Source organism: Lissotriton vulgaris, chromosome 9, assembly GCF_964263255.1.
Source record: "Lissotriton vulgaris chromosome 9, aLisVul1.2, whole genome shotgun sequence".
Lineage (NCBI taxonomy): Eukaryota > Metazoa > Chordata > Amphibia > Caudata > Salamandridae > Lissotriton > Lissotriton vulgaris.
The window spans coordinates 933,913,064-933,925,285 of record NC_141697.1 but is presented as its reverse complement, the minus strand read 5'-3'; the positions used below and the strand labels follow the sequence as shown (position 1 = coordinate 933,925,285).

The following is a 12,222-nucleotide window of genomic DNA, read 5'->3' as shown; positions in this document are numbered from 1 at the left end:
CTGTTAAAGTAATTGCGCATCGCATGCCTCGCGGTAAACTGACAAGGCGTGTATTCAGAGCAGGTCATTAAATTGCCCTTGGGTCCCCTTTAATGTATGTAGTGTGGGTACTTTTATATACACACTGTGTGGCTCTTTTTCATTTAACCTACACTAGAAGATTAAACTGGTAAAACAAGCTGCTTGACACTCCTTCAAGATAAGCCTGAAGGCTGCTCTCTGCAGCTACCACTTTGAGAGCCTTCTATGATTATCAAAGACCACTAAATCACCATAAGGGTTGCCTAGATTAGTGCAAGGTGCATTACTTAAATAAGTATGCACCATGTACAAAGCCAGCGTCCTACACATTTGTTTCCACCTACCCCTTTATCATACCACATTGGAACTTAATTTGGTTCTCGCATACCATGTGTGCTTCCTTTGAGCCATTGCATAATTGTCCCCTCAGGCTACTTACCGTCAAGACAGCCTTTCTAGTGACTATAACATCTGCCTGGAGGGTGAGTGAATTGCAGGCTTTATCATGCGAGCTAGCTAACATTACATTTTTGGATAAGGTGGTGGTTCGCACCCATGGCTCATTACTACCAAAGGTGGTGACCCCATTTCATCTGGGTCAGTCAGTCACGCTGCCCACCTTTTTTACTTCCCCCCATCCCTCTAAGAAAGAGGAGCGTCTCTTCAATCTGGACCACAAAAAAGCGGTGTCGTTCTACCTTGACCGCACAACGAGTTCCGGGTGAACGACCAACTCTTTGTGGGTTACGTAGGAGCTAAGAAAGGAAGAGCAGGGCAAAAACGGGCCTTTTTGAGATGGGTCATGATCTGCATTAAAATGTGCTACACCCTGGCTAGTAAGCAGCCTCCTGAGGGCTTATGGACCCATTCTACCAGGTGAAAAGCTGCAACAACAGCTTTGGGTTTGGACGTCCCAGTCCTGGATATCTGACAGGCAGCAACATGGGCATCTCTACACACGTTTGCCAAGCATTACTGTCTGGACAGTCAGGTCCACAGGGATGGGCATCTTGCCCGTTCGGTCGAGCAGGACTTTTTAATGTAGAGAATCTGCCCGCAACCTGCCACCAGGATGGTATGGCTTGGGTGTCTATTCAAAGGTAAGGAATCTACAGCTGGAAGTCTCTATCAAATTAACAAGTTACTTAACTTTGGTAAAGAATGATCTGGCAGAGACAATATCTAGCTGCATATTCCTTACAGACCCACCCATGCCTTCCCGCTATGTTGACTCATTTGATAGGGCTAGGGTTGCTCCTTTTTCAGGGCACTAGTTGTGATACACACAAATCAGTTCACTTCATTGCACTGGCCTTCTGGCGTGGAAAAAGTGAAAAGGAACTTATATCCGCACGCCTGGGTGGTGCCTATATAGGGGACCGTGACATCATAACTGACGCTAATGACGCCAAAGATGTCACGTGGGGCCAAACGGAACCGCCTGACAGCACGCATAGGTACTACTCATGTAAAAGTTTCCAATCCAGCCTGGGAAATTCAAAGGTAAGAAATCAGCAGCTGGATATTTTCTCTACCAGAAATTGCATTACGAAAGGTAAGTAACTTGTTCTTTAAAGAGAAGGTATGGTTGCGCTTATTCAAAGCAGCTTCAGTATTTACAGTGATTCATAGTATACAGGTATTTGTGTGAGGAATTCTTTCACTACTGTTTTGTGTGTGTGTGTGTGTATAAAACAACACCGTGTGTGTAAAACAGCACCTCCTCCAGGTGTAACACTCTGGCTGGTGGCCCCTCTGTTATTCTCCCTTCTTCTGCCTGGGTTCCCTTCCTCATGTGTTCCGTGACCATGAATGTGCTCCATTGCTGTGTAGCTCCTGTTTTTCTAAATATATCCTCAAATAAACATTCATGTCACATGTCATGTTGGCACAGCTGCCTCTTGGGCTCTGTGAATGTGTGGAAGGGTCCGGGGCCTTGGATTGCTGCTGTCAGTGCTGAAACACTGCTGCTTGTGATTGAAACTTTCCCTGCTTCTGTCTGTACTATGGTATGTCTTTGGATGAGATGATTAACTAACCTGCACCTGCCTGTGTGTCTCTGCTGTGCATGTATGGGAAGTGTGAAATGCTGTGCATGTATGGGAAGTGTGAAATGCTGCTGCGCAATACTTGCTCTGTGTGAGTGGTGACTTTTGCACTGCTCCTGCCCTGTTTGTATTTGTGTGTGCATGACAGGAATCTTGCACTGCTGTTGTCCACCCTGTAATTGTTCACCATACTAAAGCTCCAACTATTGGCATACTCATCGCCTGTTTAGTTTTGTACAGTTTACTTTTTCTTTTCATTGTTTCTTTTCTCATTTATACTCTGTTGATGTTTCTTTATTTCCTGTTTTCTTTGGTCTTTACTCTCACTATTCTCTTCTTCCTATCTTGCTTTTTTCTATCCATACCTAGAGACCCCCTCCTTTGTGGGAACATATTGACAGACCAGTTTAGGTATAGTTGGTTTTATCGGATGTTTGTTTTGAGATGTCTGTACTGTTAAACGCTGCAAATTAATGCAGCCACCAAGAGCGTGTGTTCAGAACTGTCGTCATCTTTTGGTATGTTTTCCAAAAACAAAAATTGCTGAATTGAGCTTTAGAGATCACAGCTATCTTTAGGCATGCAATATCGGGTCCAGACACCTTTAAATGCTTCTGCCACCGGGAAGCTGAACAAATTGCTTTTTTTCTTTTCAAATTAGGAAGGTGTTGGAGATACCCCTGACTCCTATGCTTATGATGGCAACCGTGTGCGCAAATGGAATGTGACCACAACAAACTATGGCAAAGTAAGTGTACAGCAGCCATGATTGAACATGTTGCATGAGGGCTTTGTAAAAGAAATATCACTTTAAAAACGTCTGTTAAATTCATTCTTGTTCAGTCCTACGCAACTACGCAGAAAATAGTGTGTATGATTGCCTTTAGTTGGGTTAGGATATCAGTGCAATTTTGCTTAATTTAAGTTCACATTTAATATTGTTTAGTTGGAGGGATTTGTTAAAGGTATCACGGAGCACAGACTGCATTCTCAACACAGCAATGACCACCTTGATCCAATTAACACTACACCTCAGTAATCTAGAGTTCACACTGTACCTTCGTTGTGGACCACTTCTGATTTCGTTGGTTGTAATATAGGATTTCCACTGCCAGTGTCAGTCCTAGTATGTGTTATTTCATTTGGCTACACATTTATTCAAATATACAGAAATCACAGCATTTGTGGAGTTCCATGTAAACATGTTATCATATTGATATCCTTGATTGATGTGGATGTTCTCCTCATTAGGAAAACAATGTTAAGTCAGTTCTATGAAACCAAAAAGTGACAGATGAAGGACTTCCTTTTGGCGCTGTCTCGATTTTCCCCAGGCACTTTCCGAAAATACCCTCACTGCATACCTTGTTACTCCTGGTACAGGTGCGGAATCAAACGTAATCAAGACCTCCAGTTAAAACCAAGCTAAAATTCACTAACTCTGTCCAATACTATTACATGAAAACAAAATACACTGACAATCCCCTTAAGTGTGGCTGTTGTGTGCTCAGCGTGATTGACTGCTCCATAATTGCACTGGAGTCCAGTGCTGGCCATATATTTTTGTTGTGTATGTTATGGAAACAGCATGGTTGAATAATTTCTACAAACTCAATTCCAAGTTGAATTGTTAGACCATAGTTCATTGTTTTACTCTGAGTCTGACATATTAGAGGGAAACGATGGCGATATTGTTGATGAAGGAAATTTCAGATAAGACCACACTGATAAGGCTTATGCCCCATTATATGTCCTTAGTCTTCAGAATGTTAGCTGCTATCCATTCATTCCTTTAAAGTCAGACAACGGTGAAAGTAAAAGAATATGCTCCAGACAATGAATGCAGAATGTGTTCAATACCGAAATCATTTGCCACTTTTACCACATTTAAGACCCGATCAAGAGGTCATATCACACTTACTTAACCTTCTGATTCATCAGTGGATGCTCCTTACCAGTGATTAAAGAGTGCTGAACATCCTGAAGGAAGATCATAAATAAAGTAGTCCCTCTGTCACACCTTCTTACCTTCCAAAGTTTCAAAGGACCTTTAGAAGAAATTCTGAAATATCTATTTCTGAAAACATGCAAACAGGTTCCACAAAATGAGAAACGGGGGATCTGGGAACATATTAGGGATACCAAAGCAATCGGGAGTTACTGTGTTCAATTTTAATTAATTCGAGCCATTTATCACTGATTTTCTGGGACTTTACCATTACTGAGCACCGAGACCAGCACACCCAAATACAGATAGACTCTCAGGGTAGCAAGGCTAATGCTTATTCAGGGTGGTGGAGTGTGGTTAGGGACTCAGAACTCAAGAAGCATCAGATAATGAACAGCAAATCAACGTTTAGTCAAAACTTTATTGTATGAAAAAGGCCCGTTGTGTAAACTACAACTTTGTCGTTGTACAAGGTTTGCTTTTCCACCCCCCGGGTGGCATAGGTCAACTCGGTTCAATGCACCAGGTCTGAATTTGAAAGAGTGGTTATTGTAGCCCCGCAGAACCACACCCAATACATATTAGAAGTAGAATTTTTGCCCTGGGCTTACTAACAACCCCTCCAACTGGGCCAGGGGCACAACAAAAAGCATTTATTACAACAGGACGAAATTGTTTCTCCATATATCTAAAATGACTACACAGAATATCATAAAAACGTCAAGAAGGCTATCTGTTAGCAAAGATACTAAAGTACAAATTTCTAACATAGTCAAAATGTAATCTAAAACCGAACACTCTAAAACCTACACAGGGGAAAGCATGGAAAGTAGACCAACTTGTGATCTAGAATTTCTTGAGTGGAAGGGATGAACCACATATCTTGTTGACAGCAAGAGCGATTGTTATCAGTGAGGGCATTAAGGCAGAGTTCCATGTGAAGGGCAAACACACACGGCGGTGTTGAGCCTCCTCCAGCACACAGCTTTATCAGCAGCAGGAGAGATGTAGCATCTTTGAAGTACGCTGGCAGTAGGCTAGATCTCCTCTGGTAGAATCTTGTGCGATAATCTGGGTGAAGGAACTCTCCTTACAAGTGGTCAAGTAGCGACTTTTAATACAAAATCTGATCAGAGATTGGAATTTCTGACATAGGTTTGAGAATGTCTGAGATAGATTATGTGCATCAAGGTGTGTGTCCCAGACTTTTCCTTATGAACATATAAGATGAAAAGATGTCAATTCAAACTAGACCATTTTGACTATATGAATGCATTTGTTCTTATTTGACCTTGACGTGATAATAAGTAGGTACTTTTTCCCAGACTTCTGTCACATCATGCTTTAGATATGTCATTAGCCAATGACTTAGCACTTTAACAGTTCTTAAAAAAATCAGGTCAGGCGACATCTGTGTCAGTGAGAGACATAGCAGTAATTCTTCATAAATTGAGGAAAATGGCGACTCCCATTACCTATAACTGAGAAGACGGCGACTTCCATCAGCTAAGATGGAGTTTGAGGGGGGCCTACTTAAAGACAGATTATGACCTTAGAACGTCATCCCCGGCTTGTACGTCTGAATGTGATGTCATAAGGGCGTATTTTACATGGAGGGAAATCCATGCTCTTAAATTAGGTGGATATAAAGCACCTAAACCCGGATGAATATTTAAGCACAATATACAAGATGTATATGACTTGTCATAGCCCGAAATAAAAGCAATTGACATGGCACATTAAAAGATGACGTAAGTAATGAGGGAAGCATGACTACTTTTAAGCCTTGCATTTGGTTCAAGCAATTCCTGATTATGTGTAAAATGGAGTCTGTCAAGTGTGTCCTTCAAAGAGATGCATGTTGATGATTACACATACCAGTGATGATAAAAAAATCGGACAAATTAAAAATATGCAGCATAAAAAAAACACCAAAAATGAAGAGTCTTATTTGAAAACAGTCTTTCAGTTAACAGTTCATTATTGCTGTGGTATCTATGGGTGAATATGTCGTTGGTCGATTCAAATGTTGATTTCAGTTCTAATCAGTGAACATACTACATCTTCTGGTTCAAACATAAAAAATTTTGTGGTCCTTATAGAGTCCTGATAATACATGCTCCTCATAGTCGTGAGTCTGCACATTTTAAGGACCAACATTCGGTTGCTCGTTTCAGGCACTCTGTGGTAATTGTGGCTTTTCTTTAAGCGGCTCAAAGAACAGTAGTAAATTAAGCCATTCATCAAAAGCTGTGTGGAAAAGGGCCACTGGCGATATTGCTCTGTCATAGGTTGCACCTCGTAGCAGAAACAGATGCATTTGTCAGCATTGTGTCTTGTGCTCATGTTGTGGTTAGATTATTGTTTCCATAGCAAAATAAACCTCTGGGTGCTGTTCCAGCTGTAAGTCCAAGATGATTTCAGTTTGACAGTTTATGCACCAGAACACAGGTTTTACTTATGTATTGTCTATTTTGGAAAACAAGAGCATCCAGTGCAGGCTGAGTTCAGATAGTCAAGCATGTCCCATATAGTGTGTTAAAATCTCTGTGTTTTTGTTCAGCTGGATACGTGTGCTCTATGCTGCTGGCTACCTTGTCGGAATGGGAGAAAAATGATATCACAGCCGATTAGCAATATGATGGTTTGGAATCCTCCAGCAGGCTGGAGAACAAGAGTGGATCAATTATGGAATCAGCCACCAAATCAGATCCAATGTTCTTAAAAAAGATGCACAACACCAGTCATCAGAGACAAACTGAATATAGCTTGCACAATATTGACAAAATTCATTTAATAGATTTCAGACCCTGAGGTCAAAGGGTTCTCTTTTGGTAATAACGCAATTAAAATGCATAGGTTTCATATCTATACTTGACCAAGGGATTTTTCTGATGATATTACGAGTTGGCGAGTACAAGGTCCTTTCACAACACTGCATTGTTCTAGAAATTTGTATCAGGGTTGGCTTACCAGGTTCGAACCCACAGCAAGTAACACTGATAACACATAAATGAGAACTATTATTCAGGAGTGTGTGTGGATGGATGCAGTTGGGGGAAACCGATAAAATACAACTTAACTTTAGCATCAAAGTGTTACACATTCCACATAACAATATAGTATCACACAGAAGGGAATGTCCAAGGGGATCCTGCAATTTGTTGTACAAACATACACAGGATCATCTTCATTTTTATTCAAACCGATGTAGGAGAAAGGACATTTTCATAAATGGAACTATTGTGAATTCTGCACAGTTTCATACTGGCCAATGGATTAATATTTCTGACAGTACTTAAAATGAAATATTGTAATGGGTAAAGAAATAATAACGTGTATTAACCGGGTAATGGGTGGAGTGTCACTAACCTTAAATGGTGAGTCTTCCATTTGTTCTATATTCAATTGTGTCTGTATGGATTCTTTTTCAGCCTTTGTTATCTAATTAAGTGTCAAACTATACGATTCAAATATGGCTGCTTTATGGAGAAGTTGCCAAGGCACAAACCTGATCTGAGAGTTTGTAATGGCCAATGTAATTGTGTAATTGCTCTTAGTTGAGCCTGTCCATTTTGTAACAAACTCTGGTCTCTTTTTATGAAGTCTAAGACTGAGGATAGAGTTTGATACTCTCCTTTTAGAAAGACTGTGGATTCTATTGTCAATAACTGTAAAAACTGCCTACATGTTTTCTTGATCTGTTTACCTAATTCTTTCTGCAGCTTTTTTCTCAGAATATTTATTCAATTATTTATAATTGGCATATATTCCTGTGGCCAGAAATGTTTTATTTCTTTTGATATTTGCTCCCAGAAGATAATTAAGACAAAAGTTTCTCTTACAGCCGGAACACTAGAATGTTCCATCCATTACTGGCATCTACTCTATATGTGGTAACTATTACACGTTTCTGTGTAGTAGAACGTGGGCCAAGATGATTAGTATTAGGTCCAGGGGTGTTGGAAAGAAAACAAAGCATGCAGGTGTCAGAATCATATGGCCAAAAGGCTAAACCTTAAGTAGAAAACCGAATTTTAGGTTCCATTTTGCATTATATAATTTGTCTGAGTCTGACATATTAGTTTGGAATGGCCAAGAGCTGAACAGAGTTAAATTGACTTTTGGTATAGAAGGTTACTTTAAGTCCTTCAATGTTCCAGATCCTAGACAAGTTTGTCTGTTGAAAAGTTCTGTTCAGAAAAATCATTTATTTTGCTATTATACATGCCTGAAACAAGGCTTCTTTGCCTTGGATCTTCCAAAATACTGGTTCCCCAAATACTTTTCTCATCCACATTTGCTTTCCAATACTCCTATACCTGGAATGCCAGATTTTGATTAAATGCAGTAGAATAAATCAACTTGTTAGTAGTGATTAGGTTTTTCTGAAGCTGTTGTGGCTTCTGTAAAAAAATATAACTCTGAAGGGTGTGATCTGTCAGCACTTTGAAAAGATAGAGAATTTCTTTAAGAAATTCGAATGGATTTCAGGAGGTGGAGCCTCACATGGTTCCCGCTGTGTGTAATTGTTAATTTCTCTAGGATATCAAGCCCTAGATGTAAAAGTGTGCATAGTGATGGTAACAATATGCTAGCAAATCAGACATTATTCTCTTGATGGTCTAAGTGTCACAGTCAACTGAAATAGAACCGGGCATAACTATCATTTCTTGAAACGTTTATCATATGGCAATGGTAATGTTGTAGTAGGTCACATCATCTGGTATGGAACTTACTCCCATGCTGTGCCCTCCAGCAAAGAATATGCTGTGATGTTCACAGAATAGAGACCTCTTCGGGTTCTTTGGGATGAAGAATGCGGCTTTGGTTCACGAACCACTGGTAATGCAAACGTTCTTGCAGGGTCAAAATGTCCATTGAGTAGTTTTAGAATGACTAGTATCGTTGACAGCCACATGATGAAAAGAAAAGTTCCCAAAATGATCTGGACATAGGACCACAATGGAATTGGATACTTTTCACAGAACATTTGACAAGCGCAAAGCAGTATCTGGCGATGTATCACTGTAGGAGGGGTTCTTAGGTGCTCTGTAAAGTATCCAGAGTCCTTCTCAATATTTGTGGTCTCTCTCGAGGCTCTTGAAAGGGCACTAGTTCAAATGATGTGGCGGCAGGTGTTATTTTATAATAAGTAATAGAGTTGTGTTTAACAGTAGCAACATTGCCGATGTCAACATCAGGCGCGTTTATGTAGAACATTGAGTTCTACAGAGTACTGTGCTAAAATATTCCTGGCTGGGAACTCAAGCTCATAATCTTACTGCTTTGTTCAAAGGGTAATGTATTTGGATTAGGGATAGGCTGAGAGGCACTGCTCTGAATTCTTCTTGGTGTCTTCAAAGGTCTGCTTAGAGGACAGGCCACATAGTGCTTTTTAGGTATCTCTGAGATGTGTAGTATTCAGAATATGGGCATGAAGCTCCGCCCAGCTTTTTAATTGGCTCCTGTCAATGTCTTTTGTAAATGGTGGTTTTTTATTGGTCAGTAAGCTTAGTAGTTCCTCCTTAGTGCCCCCTTTTCTCTTCTTGTAACCTCCCATGCGGACACCCCGTTACATGTGTTGTTACTCCTTAAGTTTTAACTGCAGGCTCGGAGCACTATTTTCTGAAATATCTGTGGAACACGCTCTTTTGCAAAGGTTATTTTAGTTTTTTTATCTAGTGCGGCACGCCTTGGCTAGAATAATGGCAACCTCACCTTTCATTTGGTTACTATTGAAGGACCACATACCTTTTTTAAAACGTATTTACTTTGCTTATAATGGCGCCACCCGTGCTTCAACTGTAAACATCTTAAGCTAAAGCACGGGTGCCACGATTTCTTCAAAAGTAAAGAAATAGAAAAAATATTTTATTTCAATTTCTTTACTTTTCATGCAAATACGGGACCCAAGCTTTTAGCTTAAGATATTTAAAGCTAAATAAAAAATGTGCGGCACCATTTTTTTCTATTTGTTTTCTTTTATTACAAATGCAGCATTTTTATGCTGATATTACAACAGAGAAGCCCCATAGTTACCTACAGTGAAAACCATGGCATAGGAAAATGATTTCCGGCGCAACTCTCAAGAGCAGCGAGAAACCAAACGATGCCTGTTTGCATAAAAATATGCACTCCTGTTTTTAATCACAACTCTGAGGAAGTCGTGGCACTTCTTTAGGTGCTTACTGCTTCTGGCATTTCTTTTGTCAAAACAAGAAAGAAAAAAACACACTCTTTGTGAATTCTGAGACGCATGACTAGTAGACACGGTATCTAATGTATGGATCCAGTAAAATCACAGTGTTAAGTTTCTAATGATTGGGTGTTGTACGACCCCGTACCTGTTGTGGTTGGCTGTTTGGAGTGAGTAAGCCTCTGGGGATTGACGGCACAAAGTGCAGTAGCTCTCTGAGACTGGTTACTGGTTAATTTGGCAGTAGTTATCTGGTGCATGTAAGAGTAGTTGTTATCATGGTAGTAGTTATCTGGTGCACGTAAGAGTAGTTGTTATCAATCCAGTAAGTAATCACTCCTGCATTACTTGGATGCGGAGTGCTTCATGCAAGAGGAAAGCTTGATGGAATGCAGCTGCTTATCTGTTCGCATGTGCAACATGCATCTGAGCTTCTTTAAGGCGTATCTTAAAAGGGCATTGCCCTAATACAAAAAGCTGTTAACTAGCTGAAAGTGACACCCTTGGCAGTAGTCCACTTGTTAGCTAAGGCCACTGGGGGTGTTAACTGTCAAATGTGTATCACAGGGTCAAAGTCTGATGAAGAATTCAAAGGAGACACAGTGAATCCTGAGCGTGTCATGCACATTCTCATTTCTGCCCCATAATGCACATGTGCAACCTCTGGTTTCGGATGAAATCTCTGCAATAAATTGAACTAGTTTTTAGGTCTCCACTATGCAGCGCTTGCGCTGTCTCTTTGAGACGTGTAGTATTCAGGAAATGGGCATGAAACTATGCCCACTTACTGCCCATCTTTTTAATTGGCTCCTGTCATGGTCTTTTGTAAATGGTGTTTACGCACCACTTGCAGTTTTTCAAAACACATAAATAACAGGCATTGCAATTTACAATGCCAATAGCTCATACGTTCACAAATGCGAGACCTATTGCATTGCAAATGCTTGTTCATGTAGCCAATGGATAACCGCCTGTTCCTCCTTGAGCCAGGTAAAGGCGGCAGAATAAGTGTTCTGTTGCCTTTTATCCAGAGAACGTCCACAGGATGTCTGCAGGATGGCTTAAAAGCTTGCTTGTTGTGGATGTTTTCACAAACTAGATCCCCAGCTTTGAAAACCCTCCTGTTAGCACCAGTGATGCCCTTCTCTTCACAGGTGGTGGCGTCGGAGTGATTCGCGCTAGACAGCTTGTCTCTGACTTCTTGGATACTCTGTAAAATATTCAAACGTTTCTCCAAGTCAAATATATCTACATTAGCTATCTTTCCAGGATTATACAAGCCAGGCATATACATAGGGACTCTGAAGAGAACCTCGTATAGACTACATCCTCCCAATATTCATCTAGGCAAGTTATTTAGTGCTCCTTGAACTCCATATAGATTATGGAACAAACGAAGACCCGAACTTAGTATCCTAGCAGTCAAAGCTTGGCTAATCATGCTGTTAACACCTTCAACAACACCATTAAATTCAGCTTTAAACGGATGGTTGAATTACAGACAAACTCCCAGAGCAGACATTGAATCCCTATAAGCCTTGGATGCAAATGCAGGACTGTTATCTGAATGAAATTAATGAACTGGCCCAATCGCTACAAGACACTGCAAATCTTTTACTACTGCTGAAGCACTTGCATTTCTCTGGCTAAATCCAGATTAATTGATTGCCACCAGTATGTTATGTTAATATTTTGTTAAGCGCAAAACAGCTGCCCCAGCAACGAGGCGTCCCGGCGCTGAACCATAGCAGATACCTGAGGGGAGGGAGGGAGGGAGGGAGTGAAACAACAGGAAGATTATATCAGGGAAAACAGATATGTTTTGATTGCCTTGCGAAAGGCCATCAGGTTTGTCATAGAGCGAATGTGAAGTGGCAGGGAGTTCCAAAGTTTCGCCCCCAAAACCTTGAAAGAGCGGCCACCCATTCTGCTGAGCCTGGTTCGAGGGACAACCACAAGGTGTTGTCCTAATGAGCGTAGGGCACGCTGGGGGGTGTAGGGTACCA

General features: G+C 40.8%; 1 protein-coding gene across 1 annotated transcript in view; it reads left to right on the top strand.

Annotated features, from left to right (window-relative positions):
• The window catches only part of RNF123 (ring finger protein 123), a 2,099,603-nt gene that overhangs the window by 365,965 nt on the left and 1,721,416 nt on the right, over positions 1-12,222 (top strand). The window contains exon 8 of the mRNA XM_086938772.1: positions 2,731-2,817. Coding sequence (XP_086794898.1) covers positions 2,731-2,817 — 87 coding nt within the window. The remainder of the gene's footprint in view (positions 1-2,730; positions 2,818-12,222) is intronic.